Raw genomic sequence first — 24300 nt, 5'->3', positions numbered from 1 at the left:
TGCTAGGTGGAGGCTTCGGACAAGAGAGAGCCTAGGAGCATGAAATGCTCATATCAGAGGGGCTGCCTGGGCTAAAAAGACGATATGTCCGGGTTAAGCTCTAAACCCGGACAACCACTTTAATCATGCTGTCCAGCGATGTTGCCTCCTCTTTTCTGTGTGCTCATCATGGTTTTAATTGACTATATTATTGTGATTTATGTAATTTTCAATAAAGGTGATATTTGGTATGAAATAGACTATTTCCCTCCAAAAAACAGTGCTAATTGGGAAATTATACCGGTTATTATTAGGCTTTACATGATATAAAGTTACACAATATCATAAATCCTATAACTTAGAAATGGTTTTATCAGATACTTCAGGAAATATTTGTTTCATACATACATATGCACAAATCTATAGACCTATAGACCATCTATACCGTAACACAAACGGTATACCGTATAAACCATCTATACCGTAACACAAACATCTGTGTTCATACATATACATACATAATCCTCTATCTATCTATCTAGAGAAAAAATACCGAAGCACTATAAGGAGCAGTTCATATGGGTTGTCCTCAGGGGCGTAACTATAGGGGAAGCGGCTGCTTTGGGGCCCTGACCCAGAAGGGGCCCATCCAGGAGGAGGAGGACTAAAGGATTTGGTCAGGGCCCCCTCAACAGTATTACACAATAAAATTATATACAGTGACAGTATAGACAGTGTAGAAAACGGATGGAACAGCCGCCGGGCCTGGTCTGAGAGAGCGATCTTTACTAGCCACAGGAATGGGGGCGGCATGAAAGGAAGGGGTTGTGAAAAAATTACTGGGGGATGGGGGGCCCATTCAAAAATTTGCTGCAGGGCCCAGTCATTTCTAGCTACGCCACTGGTTGCCCTATAATAACAACGTTTCAGTTCTCTTACTGGGACTATTCTCTTACACATGTCACAATATCAGGTTTATATAGACCACAGCGATTAAATGCAATTCATTTACCAATTGATTACAAATCAAATATAATTTGTGGATGTTGGTCATATCCTAGACTGCTGGCACACCGTTTCCTTAGAGCGCTTTTGCTGGTGCTGTTCCAATTTTCATCTAGCTATCTAACTAATCACCCCAAAAATGAAATACACAGCATATAGTATATTAAATAAATATTTTATTAATCAAATATCCAACATATAAAAAAAATGGTAATGGCAGCATGCATACACAGGAATAAAGAAAAACACGACCACAGATAAAGTTTCATGTGTCAAACTACAAGACCCGTAGATGAGAAGTATTTATACTTAGTTTCCTTCAACACCATCCAAGCCAGGAGGGAAGGGGGACAAAGGATTTATCCCAAACTACAAAGTGCAACCTCCTTCAATAGAAGAATGCAGGCCAAAGGAAAATTACCATACTGGTTACAAATAAAGTGCTTAGTGCAATATAGTACATACAAAATTCATCAAAGAGTACATAAAGTAGAAAATAATACCGACCAATGTAGTCCTGACCCCAACGCGCGTTTTGCAATCGCTTCCTCAGGGGATCTAATGTAATCTATCTAATCTACTTTTCTATAGACATTTACATTTATACACACACATGCACAAAACCTATATACACGCGTAGTGTGGTGACCGTGCCACACTGCTGCTCGGTGACTTACCTTTGGGTGACAAGTACCTCCAGTTCACCACTGGCTCGGGCCTCCCTGTGGCAATGCAGCTCAGACTGACGTTATTTCCTTCATTAACAACAATATTTGATGAGATCTCCACTATTGTAGGGGGGACTGCAAGACACAAGGACAGAAGCATCATAAGAACCAGGTAGATACCAAACAAAGCACATTGAAGGAAAACTCAGCCGATCACAAACCAGGTCTCATAGTGTACTCCATATATGATGGTAGTGGGCCGTCATTACAGGATGGCAAAGGGAAGTCATTACAGAATGGCACAGGGCAGTCATTACAGAATGGCAGAGGGCAGTCATTAAAGGATGGCAGAGGGCAGTCATTAAAGGATGGCAGAGGGCAGTCATTACATGAAAGGATACAGCTCATGTGATTATCAGAGTACAGACCACATTCATAATACAGTATTATACAGACTGTGCGGTTATTAAAAACGCTCATTATTATAGTACAGCCCATGTGATTATTACAATACAGGACAGCTCGTGTGATTACTACTACGATACAGATCGTGTGTATATTTAGGTATAGATACTGTGCTTATTACGGTAGTAGGCAGCTCTAGGACCAAGGTACAGAGGTCAAAGTTTATTTCTAGTTAATAAGAATTTTGCTCAGTCCATCTCGTCACACGGGGAATGCAACTAAATCTTCTACTGAAAGCAACAATAGCTTTTAATATCAATCCTGCTAATGCACAGAGCACAAAAAGCCGTAGAGAGGCTGAAAACAAAAGCCTGAATAAAAGTACCAGCCTGACAAGTACCTGCACTACTTTCCCGGAGAGACAATACTCCCTAACTCCCCCCATACAACACAAACTGACAAGCACCAGCAGCATCCTCCTAAATGGGGAACAATCCTGCAGTAAAGCTCACCCCTCTAATCCACTAAAAGTACCAGTATCACCCTCAATAATCGTGCTGTATTCTCAAGTAACAATCATGCTGCATCACCCTTCACAAGAAGTACTAGCAGCATCCTCAGAAATAGGGAACAATCCTTCTGTGCAGAACAGTATTTGTGGCAGGAGGCTGGAGTTTGTATTTTATTTTTACCAGCACATTGAAGCACTTTGAGCTGCAAAGGAGACCTTGCTCTCTCGCTGACTCCATACGTAGCTGTCTCCATATATGGAGCCAGATCTATGACGATGAAGGGGGTATCCCCAAGCACAGTGCTAGGGAATACCCCTGTATATTTCACTTTTATGCCCAGTCTTGGACTTTCTGTATGGAAGGCAGAAAATCAAAACAGTGAGACACAGAGGCCACTGTTATTAATAAGAGGAATAAAAATCTTAACACAATTTTCCCATACATAATAAACTGGTATGTACAAATGTGTCTCTATATATACAGGACATTGTATGGTTGAGAAGATAAAAATAGAAGTATAATTATATATATATATATTGTGGGGTTTCGTTCTGGTAGATAGGGTAAGCGGGCGCAGTACAGAGGCAAAATACAAGTTCTTAACTCAAAACATCAGTGTTTATTCACACTTGAGGCAATTGCACAAAACAGCACGTAACTTTGCAGTCTTGGTGTTAATTCACAAACAATGTCAAGTTCATATAACACAAGTCACCTTGCTGGCCGTTCTGCCTCCAGTAGTCCACAGCAGGGTTTAGGGGGCCTGTTTCTCCAGCAAGCGGCTCTCGGCCCTCCAGCACGGCACAAAGCCTCAGATCCCAAAAAACAGAGACATCTCTGCTGAGCCCAGCTGCCTATTTAAGGACAGCAAGGTGATGCCAAAACCCGGACCGGCACTTAAAGTCCAGTCCAGTATTTGACCTCACCCGGCTATATATCAATGGTACAAAATTACAATAGTCACAAAACTGTTCATTATAGAGGAGAACAATTAAAATTACGGAAACAGTGTATCCATCAAATAACAGCATTGAACGCCACCTGATGGACCGCACTTACTGCAATGGGATCTGGTTTCCATTAGAAAACCTGGATTTTTACTGGACAAGAAAACAGCATGCTGCGCTATTGTGTTACATATTTTTGATGGAATCTGCAACAGAAGCCCCGAACGGATCCTTCAACACAGATATGGGGGCAAAACCTAACATGGACTTCTGCATGTAACCATCCCACTTTAATACCCGCTCTCCAATTGTAACACATGGAGGTCTTTTTTTTTTTTAGAAGATAATTGCTTGCCCATCTAATCACCTCTGCACTGAATTAGACAGTTTTATTGATGCCATGACACAGGCATTTACAAGTAGTCAGATTAGTGGTACCAAACACACAAACATCAGTGAAGTCTCCTCCTGTCCATACTGGATCTTAAGTGTAAAACCTGCAGAGAGCTTCTCTACCGATACCCATTACATGATGCAGTAATAGGGACTATTACTGGACAGAAAGATCTAATAGATTTCTGAGCTATGGAGAAGGTTTCCGTCAGAAAATACATTTTCTCTCATTGTGGCTACACACCATTGTCTTCAATTAGTTTAACAGAACAAACCAGTATGACAATCCAGTTCAAACTGGACTCCTGCAGTGGGCTGCACTGCTCAGATGCAGCACTAGAATATGTAGAGGAGATGGACTTTTCTTGGTTTTGTGTTTATATGTTTCTCCATAAGAGCTTCTTCATTACACCTGTTCACACAAAGCTGGGGCAGCATTTTTGGCTGTACTTTAAATAAAAAAAGACAGGGAAAAAAAATGTTTTATTGAAAAAAAAATGTAGAAAAAAGGCACAAAACTTAAGATACAATCAAACCATTGGTGTCAAGTAACGCCCAGTGGTAAGCCGTTCCCCCAAGGCCCACACCCCCTTTTTACGTTTTTGCACAACACCCCTTACAAATTTGTTGGGCACACTGTGGTTTGGAGGGAAAACATCGGTTTGCAGGGTGCACTATGTTACCCTATTTGTGGATGACTTTTCAAGAATTTTCATCTTTATCAAGATCGATTGGATAAACCACAATAAAATACACAAGCGTTTTTTAGGGTACTTTCACACTAGCGTTCTTCTTTTCCGGCATTGAGTTCCATCCTAGGGGCTCTATACTGGAAAAAAAAACTGATCAGTTTTATCCCCATGCATTCTGAATGGAGAGCAATCCGTTCAGTATGCATCAGGATGTCTTCAGTTCAGTCACTCTTACGGTATTTTCTCCGTCCAAAATTCCGGAACACTTGCCATTGAAATGCATTAATGCCGGATCCGGCACCAAGTGTTCCGGCAAAAACGGATCCGGTTTTCCAGTCTGTGCATGCGCAGACCTTTAAAAAATGCAAAAAATAAAAATAAAATACCGGATGAGACCGGAGAGACAGATCCGGTGTTTCAATGCATTTGTCAGCCGGATTCGCATCCGAATCCGTCTACAAATGCTATCCGTTCGCACACGGATTTCCGGATCCGGCAGGCACTTCTGGCGACGGAACTGCCTGCCGGATCTTCACAAAGCAAGTGTGAAAGTACCCTTAGCAGACGCCAGGGCTATAAATGTGGCCCCATCAGAGGTAGCACCGACATGAATAGGGTTTGGGTGCTGTTTTCATGTTTTCGCTAGGAATGTCCTCTCTTGCAGCCAAAGCAACATGAAGACTTCTTGTAGTGCCACAACATCCTAATATGTTTCTAATCAACGAGCGCCTCATCTCTGTTTGTGTATACACGTTAATCAGCTGCGGAAAGTGCCGGGGCTGCAGATATAAGGAGGAGAATAAATATTTACCTGGAGAACAGGACAAGCTGTTCCTAGTGATATCCAGAGAGGAGATTTCCTGACGGAGCATTGTATGTATGGTGTGGGTGGGCAGCTCATCTCTGGATGGGGGCTACACGCTATTTAATGGGGTGACCTGATGGGTGATCTGGACAAACCTCAGGTGTTCAGGTATTGTTCTATATTTCTTGATGCTACATAATCATTTACTGTATGCATTAATTTTTTCCTTTTCTTGGCATTGAATTGGACTTTAAATTATCCCGGACTGCACATGTTTGGTCCTTTTTTTGTGGACCTTGGTGGGCTATGTGCGTGTGCCTGGTTTCACCTATACCGGCACATTGTTCATTGTAAACAATTTCTAAAGCGTTTGTTTGTCATGTCTAATAAAATTGCTTTTGTATCCATTGGATATGCATCTCATTACGGTTTTCTAAGCTGGCTTTTTGATTGTTCAGTATTGTATTTGAACCATTTTTGCACTCCTCTCTATTGGTAGTGTGCCCCCTAAGCCTCAGGTGTGGCTGAATAATCTTTAGTTGAAGCCTTCTAAAGACGCCCATAGACATGAGATAAAAACCTGCTGATATGACCATGTCATGCAATTTCCCCCAGTTTCAGAAATATATAGTTCTGCTGTGGTAGTCTATGAACCTCCACCAAGTCACTGACACAATGACCAGGTGTGACTGCGACCTCCATAACACAGTCCTGGGGTTCTTCTGACCAGTCCATGGCAAAGAGCCCTGCCTACCTCTAGAGCTGGTCCTGCAATAATGATGGAACCCAGTCCATGGCCAAGAGCGCTGCCTACCTCTAGAGCTGGTTCTGCAATAATGATGGAACCCAGTCCATGGCCAAGAGCCCTGCCAACCTCTAGAGCTGGTTCTGCGATAATGATGGAACAAATGTATCTGAATATCATCATCCTTGCCTCTCGCCTGGAATTTCTCCATAACATTGTCCATTGACGAGCTTCTAACCACAGCCCACATCTAAATATCATATCATCATCCTATGGAAGCTCATGGTAGGGTCCTATATAAAAGGAAGGAATCATGCCCAACATGATAATATTGACTGGTGGTATAGAGTGAACCTAAAATCTCTCCTTCCTGCAGCAGCCCTCTATGTGAAATATGTGGGGAGTAAAGGGATATATTCAGAGATGCCCTCCTACTCCGGTTAGTAATCTGCCTTTACCCTTGAAATGCTAAATGTGAGGTCCATTTCCAAACAACATATCATCACCCTCAATCATACACAACCCGTGCCTGGGCTTTTAAAGCACAATATAAATTCTTCACATGGGTGCATAACGGCCGCAACATCAGCTCTTCATTCATTGTTCTGTGTCCATCGTAAAGCTGCAGAAAATAGAATAAATCCCAAAACGAGAAAAAGCTTAAGTTTGATTCGAAATGCCGGCGTTCCTCCAGGAATTATTTCTAATAGCTCATTTATATATGTATATGGCAGGATAAACAGACACGTACTAACAGGCATATCACTGCTCTCATATGATGTGTACCACAGGGGACTAAATGTACTGTTAAATACGGTGCAAAAGCAAACATGCTCTATGACAAGAGACAATTACGCAAATCAATGTTTTAAAAGGGAACGTAAAGCATTACATTTCAGCCCTTTGTGGGAGATCAGCTTCCTTGTTATGGATTGTGTCAGTGTATTGCAGATAGATTCCAAAAAAACAGAGTTGTAATTGCAGCAAAGTAAAAGCAGAATTGCAACTGCAGCTGTGGATGAGATGAAATATAAGACCTGATGAAAATGCAGAATTATGATCGCAGCTCTGGGTGTGACGAGAGTGTAAGACCTAATTTAACTGAGTCACATTTAATCTGTCTACTAAAGTTCCATCCAGGGTCTCGGGACATGAGCACCAAGTATAGATGCAAACTGAGTGCTGGAGAGCCATGGAGACTGATGATCCAGCAGGGTGTTGGGAGGTTGTTGTGGGATCATACATACAGAGAAGAAGATTTTTAGACTAAAATAAGAAGGCAACACAAAACTGCAGGTCTTTTGGGGATGAAATGAAGCATTATCAGCAGCTTGTGGTGAAATGAAGCAATTTAAGATCAAGGAGTGTGTAACAGGTGCCCACAGGCATTCTGCACCTTGTGACTCTCACAGACCCGAGTGCCAGTTCGTCTTATGTCCCAGGAGTCTTCAGCAGATGGTAAGAGATGTGCACAATGTTCTGAAGTCCTCTGGGAGGCAAGGACAGGATTGGAGAAGAGGGTGAAGGTCACGTGGGAAAGTCATGACTGCAGTCAGCACTTCAGGAGGAAGTTCTGGAATATCTTTTTATGGGAGGCTGGTTTCCCATGTGGGTTCTGTAGAGCTCAGATCAGCAGAAAGTGAGAGGAACGTTCAGTGACTGCGCAGCCAGTCGACCGTTAACCCCATTTATGCTTCACGTGCCAACCACATGGTTTAATATAGAAGTCCTCTATCCAGATAGCGCTCTATATAACTCCACAGCATTAAACCATTCGTATGACAACAAGCAGCTAACCTCTCCACCCAAACATTACTGGACAATGGACCCAACAACCAAGAACCAAGTGTAAAAGTAACATGTAATGTTTTGCACCTAATGCAGTATAAATCCATCCTCCCTGTAATAACCTCAGTGATGACTGGAAACAAATCTACTTGACCGTACAAGGCGGATCCAGCTGTCTCTGGCATGCGGTTACTCTATCTATCAGCTCATCTGGGTGAATACAGAGAAGAATGGGAGCGCTCTGCGCCTTTCGGCTATTAAAGTACCATGAGACAAAGCTCGGTGCCGCTGTGTTTATCATAAAAGAGAGGGATGAATGGCTAAACCTTCTAAAACTGCAGCGACAATGGCTCTAGTGAGGGAATAGTCATTACAGCAGAGAGATATCTGCAGATAATGAAGACACCAGAAATCCAGAAATGAACGCAGATTTCAGTAGGAACATTGAGACTCCCATAATGCTCAATGGCACGGGCATTATTAGTCTTGCCATTCAGAAGAAGCACCAGATCTACACAGTGCATGTGATACATGGTGTGAAAGAGGTGCAGCTGATAAGATACATCATCTGCACCAAGAGACTGATATTTATTACAAGGGACCAAACAGCAGCACTGTATACACTATACATAATGCACCATCTTAGTGCTGCAGCAGCACCTGCACCAACCCTGTCTTATACTTCATTAGAGCAGATGACACGGTGATGGAGCTCCAAGCCTGGTCACGTTGACTTGAGCGCAGGCCATCAACAGAGGAACAGATCCATGATTATAGACCAGATATAAGGTGCAGCCATTTGTGGTCATGGAGACCCTGTCAGCAGCAAATATCAGGACACCTTTTTTGCTTGGTTGGGTCTGCTGAAGGGATGATATCTCTCTCTCCCGCTTGCAACCAGTCAGTGGACTTCATTGTGTGGCCCGGGGGATCCTGCCAGACTCCATGTCTAATTTCCCTGGTGAAAATGTCAGACACCTAACAAAATGTAAAATGACTCGAACAAGAGGCAAAAATAGGAACTTGCTTGAAGGAGTCTACAGAGAGGAGACAGCAGAAAGTCCTACAGTGTTAATTCTGGCACCTGCAGAGAAGTTAGAAGGTATAAAGGACAGACACTACTTCACCTTCTGGATTTGTCTTCAAAAAACCTAAATACAACCTGCACGTGTGAATAAACCCCAACTGTGGAGTCTTCAAAAACGGAGTTGTGATACTCACCACAAAAACAAGGCAGACACAAGAGTACTCTCATGTGGGATGTGACAGTGTATGGTGTGTTGTGATGGTATCTGGCATGTAACGGGCCCTGTATGTATGGTATGTGGCATAATAATGCATGATCATATTTGCTGTGATGACGGATAATGTCTGGTGTATGGGGTGATGATGGACTTTGTGATCTCGGACAGTGTGTGATGTCCAGTGTGTAAGCAAATTTTGTACAATGTGTGGTGGTGTGACTATGTATGTCTGTACAATATATGGTGGTGTGATTATGGATGATAGGTAAAAGAAAATGCAGCCATTTCATTCAATTTAATTGTGTGTTCTTCACAATATGTATATTAAGACCTGCGGAGACTGGGTCACCTTCAGACACTGCGCCGCTATCAGGTGTGTCATCCAGCGGTGCCATCACTGGCGAGCAGTGCAGCTGAGATAATCAATAGCAAACCATCTGCTCCGAGACTTTATTGACGGGAGAGGCAGGAGATGAAACAGAAACAGCTGGAGTAATTATAAAGGCTACGGGACTGACATCAGTGCAGAGCCGCAGCCAAAACTACGCTTCGTTCATTTACACAAGAAACCGCGTTACTCTTCATGTTTTCACAGAGATCTAGAAAATTCAACAATGTGGCACTAATGCTGTGATGTCAACACAACTCCCACAAATGGCTGTCAACAGCATCAACACCACAGTCATGAGGACAACGTGCAGGAAGCACAGGCCAGGTCAGAATGGTAATCATAACGCCAGCAACTCACAGAGAAAGCTGCAATTAAGTCAGAGAGAAAGCCTAATAACCATTACTTCAACCAGACAGAAATCCATATATCCAGGAATGGATGGGGAGGCAGCCGCATCACCAGCATCTTAGCCGAAGAGGCAGCTACATGACCAGCAACTCAACCACAAAGCCTGTCGCAAAATCGGTAACTCAACTGGAGAGGCAACCACACAGCCATCAACTCAACCAGGGAGGCAGTCACGTAGCGATCAACTCAACCAGAGAAGCTGTCAAATAGCCATCAACTCAACCGGAAAAGCAGTCACATAACCATCAACTCTCCTGGTGAGGCAGTCACATAGCCATCAACTAACCCAGAGAAGAAGTCACATAGCCATGAACTCAACTAGAGAAGCAGCCACATAATCAGCAACTCAACCAGAGAGGCAATCACATAGCCATCAACTCAACAGGAGAGGCAACCACATAACAGGGAACTTGAAGCGGTGAGACACTTGCATAACCAGCAACTCAAATGAATAGAAAGCTGCATAACCAGTAACTCAAGCAGATGGCATCTGCATAACCTGGTACATACGCAAGAGAAATCACAGACACGACCAGGAAACATTCTGATGCAAACTATGCAACCGTATGTGACACCTTGAAGAGGTTTTTCAAAGACTTACCCACTGATAACTTATCCTTAGTGTAACTCATCAATGTCAGTTCTGCACCCTGCTAAGGCGCCGGAACTACACAGCTAAGGCCATATTTACTTTTCCGATCTTCTGAGCCGTCAGAAGAACAGAAAAATAAACAAAAAATGCATCCTGTATTTTAAGCATCCGTTATGCTCAGTTATGCACATTTTAGCCATTTCTGTCTGAGATCCGTTATTTAAAACAGAAAAAAAGTCCTGGGTGCAAAAATGGATCCTAATACAGATGCAAAATGTGTATAACTGATGCTTAAAGTACAGGATCCATTTTTTTGGTTTCTTTTTCTGTTCTTCTGACTGCCTAATTGATACACATGTAGTAGCCATGTCTGGTTACTGGAGAGCTGCTCCGCTCTAGGAGCAGTACTGCAGGAACCAGGCATGGCTACTATACAATGTATGGCTCTGTGTAGTTCTGGAGCAGCAGCTCCATTATACAGCTGACCTCTCCTTAGCATAGGTCATCAATAGTTAAGTCCTGGAAACCTTCTTTAAACACTTAATCTCCAGCTCTAACATCCTCAATTGTGGTTGTAGCAGGACAGGGATGATGAGACCGATACACTGATACACGTGCATTAAATAGAGAGATTGCAGTGCGAGCTCCTGGGGTTAGGGTTAATTGCAGTGATACATTGTGTGTTAGATTGTGAGCTCCTAGGGTCTGGGATAATGAGAGTGATACACTGTGGTAACTATAAAAGGTTATATTGTGAGCTCCTGGGGTCAGGGATGTTGGGAGTGATATATTGTATGTAGACCACTGCGGAATACATCAATGCTATATAAATAACAATAAATCATCAAGTGAGTCCTGCTCCTGCTGGAACATAGGGATTTTACACTGTACATTGGACATGTCACCACAGTTGATATGATCCCAGCAGTTACTGGAGAGCTGTGTATCGGATGTCACTTGGAAAAAATTTGTGGCAATGAGACCTTAGTCATAAACGCCTTGTTCCACATTTCAGGAATGGCCATTAATGATCAATAATGACAATTAGACTTTAACGACTGCACAAATGGGCCAGGGAGGACTCTCCACATCCAGATAAATGCAGCCTCCAGAAGCAAGTCTCTGCAGTACTCATTAGTCTGCAGCTCATCACACCCACCTCCATGTGAATGTCACAGCAGCGGCTCCAAACTCCTTAATTCACTTATTAGCCAAATGTCACAGGGGGAGATTCCCCGGATTCCCCCCCCCCCCCACAAATTTACAGAGGAGACATAAACCATTATTCCAGACTCTGCTGTCCTTCTGCACAAGACCCTTCATTTTTCTTCTCCTCAATGTGGCGATTGGCGTAAATGTTGACAACACGAACCTCTACTACAAAAGTTTATTCTAAAATTTAGAACTTTCTACATCATTGCGGTGCCAGGTGTTGCACCACTTTTTGGAATGTAAAGTTTTTTCACCATAAAATACGCTGCAGGAGACAAGGACCGCGTTCTGAAGCATTCGCAATAATGCCTCTTTCACACAAACTATACAGATTGTGTCATCAGGATGCGTTCAGGGTGCATTCAGTGAAACTCACCATTTTGCAAGCACGTTCAGTCAGTTTGGTCTCCGATTGCGTTCAGTTTTCCGTGCGGTTGCAATCAGTTTTGATGAGTTTTTCACACATGTGAAAAAAAAACTGAAGATTTACAAACAACATCTCCTAGCAGCCATCAGTGAAAAACACATTGAATCTGCATGCAATAGGTTTTTCTTTTATGAGGCCAGGGCATGCATTGCACCCGCGCAGAAAACTCACTCGTGTGAAAGGGCCCTTAGGCCTCTTTCACATGGGCGTGTCTGGATTAGGTCCGGATGCGTCCCAGGGCATTGCGGCAAACCCGCGCGAGTAGGTACGCAATTGCAGTCAGTTTTGAAAATCAGTTCCATTCATCTGAATGGGGCTTGCTGAAATCCATGTGATTCTCACCAAAACAACCCAGTTCAGATAAAAGTTTTTATGTTTTATGTAACAAGCTCGCCTGTTTTTGGTCATAAAATTACACTGGCGTATTTCATTCGGCTGTTTTTCTTTTGGCAAGCATTTATTAAAAGTCGCACAGAAGTTCATGAATAAGGCCTCATGCACACGACCGTTGTTGTGTTCCGTTCCGCAAAATGGGGTTCCGTGATCCGTTTCCGTTTTTGTTTCCGTGTGTCTTCCTTTATTTTTGGAGGACTACCAGACATAAAGGAAAGTAAAAAAAAAGTCTAAGGCCCCTTTCACACGGGCGTTGCGGGAAAAGGTGCGGGTGCGTTGCGGGAACACCTGCGATTTTTCCGCGCGAGTGCAAAACATTGTAATGCGTTTTGCACTCGCGTGAGAAAAATCACGCATGTTTGGTACCCAAACCCGAACTTCTTCACAGAAGTTCGGGCTTGGGTTAGGTGTTGTGTAGATGTTATTATTTTCCCTTATAACATGGTTATAAGGGAAAATAATAGCATTCTGAATACAGAATGCTTAGTAGGTGATCAACTGAGGGTTAAAAAATAAATAAAAAAATTAACTCACCTTCTCCTCTTGTTCGCGTAGTTCCCGGTCTCTTCTTTACTTCTTTAATGATGAGTTGTGGGCTAAAGGACCTTTGGTGACGTCAGATCACATGCTCCAATCACATGGTACATCACCACGGTGATGGACCATGTGATTGGAGCATGTGATCTGACGTCACCAAAGGTCCTTTAGCCCATAACTCATAGACCGGGAACTACGCGAACAAGAGGAGAAGGTGAGTTAATTTTTTAATTTTTTTTTAACCGTCAATTGATCACCTACTAAGCATTCTGTATTCAGAATGCTATTATTTTCCCTTATAACCATGTTATAAGGGAAAATAATACAGTGAATAGACTGTCACCTAGCAACCATGCGTGAAAATCGCACCGCATCCGCACTTGCTTGCGGATGCTTGCGATTTTCACGCAACCCCATTCACTTCTATGGGGCCTGCGTTGCGTGAAAAACGCAGAATATAGAGCATGCTGCGATTTTCACGCAACGCATAAGTGATGCGTGAAAATCACCGCTCATCTGAACAGCCCCATAGAAATGAATGGGTCGGTATTCAGTGCGGGTGCAATGCGTTCACCTCACGCATCGCATCCGCGCTGAAAACTCGCCCGTGTGAAAGGGGCCTAAGAAAGGTTTGCCATGCAAATAATAGGGAAAAAACGGACGCGGATGACAATCTTGTATGCTTCCGTGTTTTTTAGCGGTCCCATTGACTTAAATGGGTCCGCGAACCGTTTTCCGCAGAAATAATAGGATAGGTTATATTTTTTTGACGGACTGGAACCACGGATCACGGACGCGGATGGCAAACGTTGCATTAGCCAAGTTTTCAACGGGTCCGCAGAAAATCACGAAAAGCGGCGCAACGGACACGGAATAAAACAACGGTCGTGTGCATGAGGCCTAAGGCTACTTTCACACTAGCGTTTTTGCTGGATCCGGCAGGGTTCAGCGAAAACGCTTCCGTTACTCATAATACAACCATCTGCATCCGTTATGAACGGATCCGGTTGTATTATCTTTAACATATTTTTAACATTGCCAAAACGGATCCGTCATTAAGTCCATTGAAAGTCAATGGGGGACGGATCCGGTTTCTATTGTGGCAGATTGTGCATTGGGGTCATGACGGATCCATTTGGCTCCGCATCCCCAGAACGGAAAGCAAAACACAACATGTTGCGGATTGTTCTCCGGTATGGGAACGCAACTAAATGGAACGGAATGCATTTTGGAGCATTCTGTTCTGTTCAGTTCATTTTTGTCCTCATTGACGATGAATGGGGACAAAACTGAAGTGTTTTTTTCCGGTATTGAGCCCCTATGACGGATCTCAATACCGGAAAACTTTAATGCTAGTGTGAAAGTACCCTTAGACTACGCCTTTTTTTTTTATTAGTCTGTTTTTCAGTTAGACAGGTTCATTTTCACTTTGACTGGTTCATTTTCACTTTGACTGATTTTTTTTGCGCATGAAAAAAGTCTAATTTATCTCAGAAAGTGCAACTTTTATTGAAAGAAATAAGTCGCACTTCCCCACTCAAAACATACAAAGAAAAGTACGCCGGACCTGGAGTGGAGTAGAAATTAGACTGTTTTTACGACAAATTCAGGAGCAAAAAAAGCGCACCTACATAAATAGGCTGCTGCTTCAACTTGATGACCAGGAGAGATTCAATCTTCAGAATTGCGTTAACCAGTGACGGCTATTTTTAACACCCTCCTCGACAGGCCGAAAGAGTCCGAGATTGAACTGGACAGGGTCCACAGAGTCACGGGTCCCCGACGTGTAGGTGCCTCCAACCCGCGAGATGTGCTGTGTCGCGTCCATTTCTTCAGAGAAAAAGAGGACTTGATACAGAGAGCCTGGAGATGAGGCCCGATGCCTTTTGCAAATTCTCAAATCCACATTTTACCGGATGTGTCTAGAAGAACCTTGATGATGAGGCGTATTCTGAAGCCGATCCTCCAAGTTATCACTGAAGCTGGAGCCACGTATCGATGGGGACACCCCTTCCACCTGATTGTCCGCAGGAATGGAACCACATTCGCTCTTCTCTCGCCGGACCAGGACTTGTCCCGCTTTTTGGATGTACCTATAGTATCACTACCGAACTGGTGGGACGTCCCGATCCCTGCATCTTTTGTCCTGGACTCATCTAGTCCTATTGCCTCAAGATGTACCAATATGGGGACGAGATCGTTCTCCCCGCTCTATTCTGGATTAATGAGCCTGTGCTGGGGCTTGAAGGCCTTTATTGTAATAGCCGGTAACTGGCTCTCTCAGAGCCACTGTGTAGGATGATCCGAGTCCTACTATCTCACCCATGTAATGTGGGCTTATTGTTATTGTTTTTCCACTAGCTGTTTTGTTCTTGTTTGCCACTCAGATTAATATGACCTGGATCCAGGGACTGGGACGCAGTTTCTGATTGCTCTCCCTCTCTCCAACTAAGTCAAGCGAATCTTGGTCGCCTCTCTCCAAGCCTTCCAAGAATCGCATAGTGGGGGTTTTTCCCACCTTTTTCTGCTGAGTTTTTCTCTGCAGGCTTTCTTTTACTCTCTCTGGACTAGCCGGTTAGGGTTAAATTGTAAAGTCTTCTTTGTTTTGTCTTGTCTTTCCCCCCTCCCTCTTGTCTCCTCTGTCTGTTAGTTCGTATTTTTCACTCTCCCCTTTCTTAGCAGATTGAAGCCATGACTACTGTCCAGTTTGCGTCTATCAACGTCAATGGGCTGAATACCCCTGACAAGCGCTCCTCCATTCTCCGGCTCCTACGGAGCAAGAAGGTACAAGTAGCTTTTATTCAAGAGACCCACTTCCACAAGGATGCTATGCCGTCACTTAAATCCCCTAGGTATCCGGATACCTATCATAGCTGTTTTTCAGGGTCAAAGTCGAGGGGAGTAAGCATACTCATTGCCAGATCTGTTCCATGGGAATTCTTAGATGCTCGCACTGACGACAATGGTCGCTTTCTATTTCTCAAGGGACGTCTAGCAGGGCAGCTGTACACCCTAGCAAACGTATACCTGCCCAACACGAAACAACTCAAGGCCCTAACTGGGATCTTGACTCGCCTGGATGACTTTGCGGAGGGCACCCTGTTGGTCGGGGGGGGATCTCAATGTGGCATTAGACCCTGTCGTGGATGTCTCTAGAGGGACCTCTCACCTTGCCTATTCATATCTTCAGGATATCAAAAAGCTTCTCCATACTCATCAGTTAGTAGATGCGTGGCGGGTTCTTAACCCTGAGGTCAAAGACTTCATGTTTTATTCAGCAGCGAGGGACACTTATTCCAGACTAGACTATTTTCTACTGAGACACTCGGCGGTGTCCGTCTTAGCTTCATCAGTTATAGACCCGCTGACCTTCTCGGACCACGCGATGCTCCATGTTTCCTTGAAGTCCCCCCTCCCTGATCCGAAATCTTGGCAGTGGCGATTAAATGAATCCTTACTGCAAGATCTGGAGGTAGCTCAGGAGGTACATACTTTCAGTACTTTGAAACCAATCAAACTGATGATATGTCACCTATCTTGGTTTAGGAAGCTCACAAATGTGTAATCCGTGGGGAATTCATCAAGCATGGAGCGAGACGTAAGAAAGAAAGGGCAGTTGAAATCTCTCAGCTTTTAGCGGAAATAGTCACCCTTGAACAGGCCCATAAAAAGTCTCACGCAATGGCTGCACGCACTTCTCTCCTCTTAGCCAGAAGTAAGCTCAAGCAGAAGTTGGATTTACGTACGAAAACCATTCTAGCTATTGCTAGCCAGATTACTCAGAGAGCAAAGAGCAAGAAATGATGTTCCCCGTATAGCCACTGCCCAAGGATCACTCCTTAATGACCCAGCCGCTATTGCAGAAGCCTTTGGTCAGTATAAGGCCTCATGCACACGGCCGTGTTACGCGGCCGAGATTCCTTCTGACAGCAGGAGCGCACGGCGTCATTGGTTGCTATGACACCGTGCGCTTCATGCCGCCGCTGCTGTACAGTGATACACTGGTATAGATCTATACGAGTGTATCACTGTACAGCAGCGGTGGCATGAAGCGCACGGCGTCATAGCAACCAATGACGCCGTGTGCTCCTGCTGTCAGAAGGAATCCCGGCCGGGTTACCACGGACCGCTCTCGGCCGCGGAACACGGCCGTGTGCATGAGGCCTTACCAATCCTTATACAATCTCTCACAGCCCAACGACACTACTGGGTCTCTGCACTCGGTGATGGACAAGTATCTTGCTGATTCGGGTATGCCAAAGATACCTACAGACTCCCTCCTAGACTTAGACAGGCCGATCTCTACCGAGGAAATAGCAGAGGCTTTAAAAACTATGCAACCCAGTAAGATCCCGGGTCCTGACGGCCTCCCTGCCTCCTACTACATTTTTACCTCTTCTCCAGGCCCCACTAGCTAAAGCACTCTATGTACTCCGCACAGGGCATTCACTCCCTGCAGACATGTCACATGCTCATATCACAGTAATACATAAGGAAGGAAAGGACCCCACACTCTGCGGCAACTATTGTCCCATTTCACTTTTAAACATGGACCTTAAATTGTTCGCTAAAATCCTGGCCACACGGCTGGTTCCGCTGCTATCTAATCTCATACACAATGACCAGTTGGGTTTCATTCTGTCGCGTGAGGCGAGAGATAACACCACTAAGGTTCTCAATCTGATTCACCACGCCAGGATCCGAGATGCCCCACTCTGTCTCTTGTCCACGAATGCTGAAAAAGCCTTTGACAGGGTGGGGTGGCCTTGGTTGTTCGCGGTATTGCGCTACGTTGGCATCACCGGTCCTCTGGCGACATGGATCCGAGCTCTATATTAGTCTCCGTCTGCGGCCACGAAGGTGAATTGTGTGCTCTCTCCGTCTTCTGCGATACGGAATGGGACCCGCCAGGGGTGCCCCCTCTCCCCACTGATCTTTGTTCTTATTTTGGAACCGCTCCTGAGGGCAATCCGACAGAACCCGAATATATCGGGACTCTTAGTAGAGGGCAAAGAATTTGAGATAGAAGCTTATGCGGATGATCTGATGTTCACGCTTACTAACCGCAAGATTTCTTTTCCAAACTTGATGGCGGAATTTCACACATTTCTCTCTAATCTGAAGATTAACTTTCAGAAATCAGAGGCCTTGAATATTTCACTACCGGATACGCTTGTGTTCGACTTGGTCGCTTCCTTCCCATTCAAGTGGGCTACCAGAGCAGTGAAATATCTGGGCACGTTCATCCCCTCGGATCTGAAGGAGGTGTACCACAGGAATTTTATCCCTCTCCGGGACCGGATCAGGAAAAATCTTAAGAGGTGGTCGAAAGGACTACACACTCCCCTCTAGTTTCTTCAACAGGATCCATGGGGACTTATTTGGATTTATCTGGCCAGGGGTAGCCCGAGACTCGCTAGATCTCTCTTACACATCCCAAGGGATAAATGAGGGCTAGGTGTACCTGACTTACGTAAATATTACTCAGCCTCCTTGCTTCAAAGGATAGTGGACTGGTGTCGACACACACTGCTCAAACAGTGGGTCTCGATCGAGCTATCCTCTGGCCTCCTTGCCCTGGGTAGATATGAAACTCCCTTCAGCTCTTTCTAACCATCCTACAATCGGTCCCACCATTACACAATTTCATAAAGTCAAAGAAAATCCTTTGATCTCCCCCTCCCCCTCCCCCTCACCATTGTTCCCCGTTCTAGGAAATTCCAGTTTCCCAGCGAGTTGTCGAGGAGGACCGTTTTTGCAATGGAGGTTAAATGGTAGGTCCCGTGCTCCCTTTTTTAGAACGTCGGGCAGATGGTTTACTTATGACGAGATATTGAAAATGACAGATCCCTGCCCCTTGGGATTCAGGAGATCCAGACAACTGACACATTTTATATCCTCTATTCCGGCCTCCGCAGGGTTTGACAGGTCTCTTACCTCTTGAGAAAGCTTGTGTTGGGTCGGGCGCTTATAGACATTCCCTATCTGAATGTTACCAGTCCTTGGTGGCTCCTCGACAGGACTACCTGCCCCCATATGTGGCGAAGTGGTCTCAAGACATGGGAGTAGACGTCCCCCCTGATCATTGGTCAAAACTATTCTGCCTGCTCTACAGGTCATCCATGGCGAGTAGGTTCCAGGAGGCGGGATATAAGATAATGTCCAGATGGTACTATGTTCCGGTCAGATTACAGAAAATGTTCCCATCTGCGTCCCCTGTTTGCTGGCGTTGTGACTCAGCCATGGGTTCAATGCTACACATTTTTTGGGAATGCCTAAAAATCTGTCCTTTTTGGCAGTCGATCCATAAAACATTGTCCTCAATTTTCCGGTTTACGGTAACAAATACACCTGGTTTCTTTTTATTATTCCTATCGGATCTCCCAATGAGTGTGCTTCGTAAGTCTTGTCTGTGCTCCTTGGTGATAGCGGCTAGGTCATGCATCCCTGCGAGGTGGAAGCTCTCCTTGCCTCCGACAATTGGCTGCTGGATCCAAAAGGTGGAGGAGATCCGGAGAATGGAGGAACTTACTTCGCAGCTACGAGCTAAGCATAAAGCTTTCCTTGATGCTTGGGCCCCCTGGTTTTCCTTCCAGGAATCCCAGGAATTTCGGAACCTACTGTCCTGAGAAGCTGAACTTATCAACCTTGTACTCTTTTGTGCTCCCCCCCCCTTCCTTCTGTGTTCATTGTCCGTCAAAGTTTTGTTCTCCTTATATCACTATATGTTTGTTGGATGCACCTTTCAATATGTTTACAAGTGTGTCATTTCATTCTTCCTGGGCATTTTTGTTTATGAGGCCAGGAGTACGTTTTCATCAATATCTCCCGGCAGGGTTCCTGCTTAGACAAATCAGATCCTTTTTCAACGGGGTTCTTCACCCCACACTACAGTTGCTAGCAGGCTTTATTAAGATGACTGTAAAATGATGACCTTTCATTGTAGTGCATTATCTTTGAAGTACTCCCCCGTGCGTGCGACCCCCCCCCCCTCTATTGTAATATCATTGGTGGCCAGTGTGCGCCCCCCCCCCCCCCCCGGCCCCCCCTCTATTGTATTAATATCATTGGTGGCCAGTGTGCGGCCTCCCCCCCCCCCCCAATCATTGGTGGCAGCGGAGAGTTCCGATCGGAGTCCCAGTTTAATCGCTGGGGCTCCGATCGGTAACCATGGCAACCAGGACGCTACTGCATGCCTGGTTGCCATGGTTACTTAGCAATATTACAATATTAGAAGCATCATACTTACCTGCTGCGCTGTCTGTGACCGGCCGGGAGCTCCTCCTACTGGTAAGTGACAGATCATTAAGCAATGCGCCGCACAGACCTGTCACTTACCAGTAGGAGGAGCTCCCGGCCGGTCACAGACAGCGCAGCAGGTAAGTATGATGCTTCTAATATTGTAATATTGCTAAGTAACCATGGCAACCAGGCCTGCAGTAGCGTCCTGGTTGCCATGGTTACCGATCGGAGCCCCAGCGATTAAACTGGGACTCCGATCGGAACTCTCCGCTGCCACCAATGATCGGGCGGGGAGAGGGGAGGCCGCACACTGGCCACCAATGATATTACAATAAAAGAGAGGGAGGGGGGCCGACGGAGGCCGCACACTGGCCACCAATGATATTACAATAGAGGGGGGGCCGCACACTGGCCACCAATGATATTCAAACTGGGGAGGGAGGGTGGTCTGCCCCCTGCTGCCTGGCAGCCCCTGATCTCTTACAGGGGGCTATGATACGCACAATTAACCCCTTCAGGTGCGGCACCTGAAGGGTTAATTGTGCTGATCACAGCCCCCTGTAAAAGATCGGGTGCTGCCAGTCAGCAGGGGGCAGTCATGTACACAGTTCTCAGCATATTCTAACTAGAAGCGTCCACATCACTATGGGAACGCCTCTGTGTTAGAATATACTGTCGGATCTGAGTTTCACGATGTAACTCAAATCCGATGGTATATTCTAACATAGAGGCGTTCCCATGGTGATGGGGACGCTTCAAGTTAAAATATACCATCGGATTGGAGAAAACTCAGATCCTATGGTATATTAACTCCTGACTTTACATTGAAAGTCAATGGGGGACGGATCCGTTTGAAATTGCACCATATTGTGTCAACGTCAAACGGATCCATCCCCATTGACTTGCATTGTAATTCAGGACGGATCCGTTTGGCTCCGCACGGCCAGGCGGACACCAAAACAACTTTTTTTTCATGTCCGTGGATCCTACAAAAATCAAGGAAGACCCACGGATGAAAAAAGGGTCACGGATCACGGACCAACGGAACCCCGTTTTGCGGACCGTGAAAAAACGGTCGTGTGCATGAGGCCTTAGTCTAAAAAAATCTAAATAGCCTAATGATCCGCACAAGCAAATAGTAAATGTGTCCCAATATCTGTCGTATGTGAAAGCAAGGGTACTTTAAACAGCCATTAAAACGGATACACTCAGTTTTTCATGGCCACTTTGCATTACTGTGTGCATTAATTTTCTGGCCGGTTTGCACCTATTTTGTATCAGTTTTTAATGGCTGTTAAAAACATCCATTAAAATCTGATGCTTTTCATTGTCTTTTTTTTTTTTTTTTGTCTGAACCCGTGCAGTGCCCTCAGTATCTATTATGAACCTAATAATGCCTCTAGCATTATAAATGGCCCAAGAATGCACCAAGTATTCTAAATGGCACGCAATAGTGTCTGCGGTATTATAAATGGCACCCAATAGTGCCTGCAGTATTATTAATGGCCTCCCATAGTGCCCCTGTATTATCAATGGCCTCCCATAGTGCGCCGGTATTATAAATGGCTTCAAATAGTGCCCCCAGTAGCATATACTAGATCAACACTACAGTTGAAATGCCAATCATGATAAATTCCTCCCATCCCATTTAACCACCTAATGGTTGACTTTACATGTGCAGAAATTGAAGGCCACAACCTTGTTTCTACTCCGTACTTAGTGATGTTACTACAAGATCTACGTAAGAAGTCTTCACGTCTGCTCAAAATGTATCTTATTGTTTGGTTTTTTTTAAAAATCTGACAAGAAACAGGAAGAACCATAAAAATGATGTAGGTCCAGCACCGCAGGATAAAACTTCACTTTTACTAGAAAACTCAAAAAAAACATGGCATCCCCTAACTTGCATGATTTGCATATGTAGCACTTAGTACATAGTACTATGATTAAGTGCTACATGCACAAAAAATATAACTTAGGGTGCCACGAAAGGGATCAGTGAGTCCCTGAACTTCATCTGCACCACTGACCCTAGATTGAACCATCCGCCCTAGATGACGGCACGCAACTGGACGGGGGTTCCTTCCTACCATGTGTAGGGGTCTACAGGGATAAAAGGCAAGGAAAAAATTATTAACATAGTGACAGACACAGAGCGGATAACCAACTAAATGGGTCAGCTAATCAGAACCAGAATAAAACCGAACAGAATATAGCAGTCTTACACACCTAAGTCAATACCAGGAAAATCCTATCTAACGCCAAATCAGAAACCGGAGTACAGAAATGTACCGAGCCAGGAGGCCAAAATCAGTCTCGTCAGATCCAAATGGTCAGGCAAAGGGGTAGTAGTCAGAAATACACTGAGGTCCAAGAATCCAAAAGGTCAGAAAAGCAATATATCCAGGTATATCAGAGATAGACACCTAAATCACAGGCAACTGTGGCCAGAAATTGCTTGATTAAATAGGGCACCCTAACAGATCACATGGGATGTCTGAGTCACCTGACAACGACGTCAGACGTTCCCAGCTTCACTCCAGCCTAGCCAGTGCTGCTTACACAAAGGGCGGCCAGGTTACTAAGGCAACAAGGAGCCGGCAGCGCTGTTTGCAGAAGAGCGTGTCTTTTGGCTATGCTGAAATGGAACAAAGATGCAGACGGTGCCACAAACCTGCACAGTCGCCCGCTGGTGAGGTAACAAAATAATTTCTATGGTCACTTCTGAGACACCTGGAGTCCAAGGGGTTATCTGTGCTGTCTTCCACTTCACTGAGGATCTCTGCGTTACTCTCAGCAACCCTGTGCATACACTTTGTTTCTCAAGAAACAGGAAGACGCTAAAGGTCAGAAAAACCTAAAAGATGGTCACAGACAGAACAAAAGCTGTCCAGCCACATAACTTGCAACACAAATAGCATCTTCTCAGTTACAGGCCATGGCCAAGAGTCTCCTTAGGTAAAGGCACTAGTAAGGAGTCTCCATAGTTAAAAGCAGTGCTCAGGAATTTCCAGTCACAGACCGTGGTCAGGAGTCTCCACTGTTACAGGCAGGCAATGGTAAGTAGTCTCCTCAGGTACAGGCAGTGGTAACAAGTTTCCTCAAATACAACTAATAGTGAGGAGTTACTGCTAGCGTTCAGGAGTCTTCACATTCTGACCCATTACCTCCATGACACTGTGTGCGGAACCTTATGGTTATATGGAAGTCATTATGTGCACTACAAGGAGCAGGAAGGAGCTAGCACAACATAAAGATTCAGAGCAGTGTTTTCCACACGCTGGGCACGGGGAACGCAGATCCCAGAGAATGAAGGACGGGTGAACGGGGAGAAAGATAAAGGAAGAGTGAGTACAGAGAGAATGATGAAAAGGCGAGCCGCGGCCCACGGCTGCCCACAGAGAGGCTGCTCTGCCTGACAAGCTCTTTAAAGGGAAGGCTCGCAGAAGACGGCGGCACATTCTGTAGACCTGGCCCCAGTGCTGATAATCAGCTCCCCCCTCCACACTCTTCCTTTGTCCAGGAAACTAATGAGAAACAAACAGATCTACAGTAAAAACTGCAAGTTGAAAACAAAGACAGCACGGTGCCTCCCTGAACACACGTGCGGTGCTACTGCCAACATCACATGGGGGCTACTTACACAAAGCGCCACAATTATTTGTATTGGGCAGATAACTGCTCTGCACTTGTGCGGCACAATGAATATTATCTATGAACGTTTCCCGATTACAGCCAGGAATAAAGGGTCCATGGTAAGCATTCAATGTATTGTCACATAGCTGTCCCTTACACTGAAGATGATGTGGATCCCACCAAGACAGCAGACACGATGGACTAATACCTCAAAAAGGTGTCCCCAGCCCTATGATATCATATATAATACTCCTTGATATGCGACACATCATCACGCCT

General features: G+C 44.9%; 1 protein-coding gene across 5 annotated transcripts in view; it reads right to left on the bottom strand.

Annotated features, from left to right (window-relative positions):
- The window catches only part of LOC121001232 (protein CEPU-1-like), a 785191-nt gene that overhangs the window by 118831 nt on the left and 642060 nt on the right, over positions 1–24300 (bottom strand). For all 5 annotated transcript variants that reach the window (XM_040432206.1, XM_040432213.1, XM_040432231.1 and 2 more), the window contains one exon: positions 1662–1787. In XM_040432206.1, the coding sequence (XP_040288140.1) occupies positions 1662–1787 (126 nt within the window). The remainder of the gene's footprint in view (positions 1–1661; positions 1788–24300) is intronic.

The sequence above is a fragment of the Bufo bufo genome, chromosome 1, assembly GCF_905171765.1.
Source record: "Bufo bufo chromosome 1, aBufBuf1.1, whole genome shotgun sequence".
Classification (NCBI taxonomy): Eukaryota; Metazoa; Chordata; class Amphibia; order Anura; family Bufonidae; genus Bufo; species Bufo bufo.
Note: the sequence above shows the minus strand (reverse complement) of the source record. Positions and strands in the feature narration are given on the sequence as shown.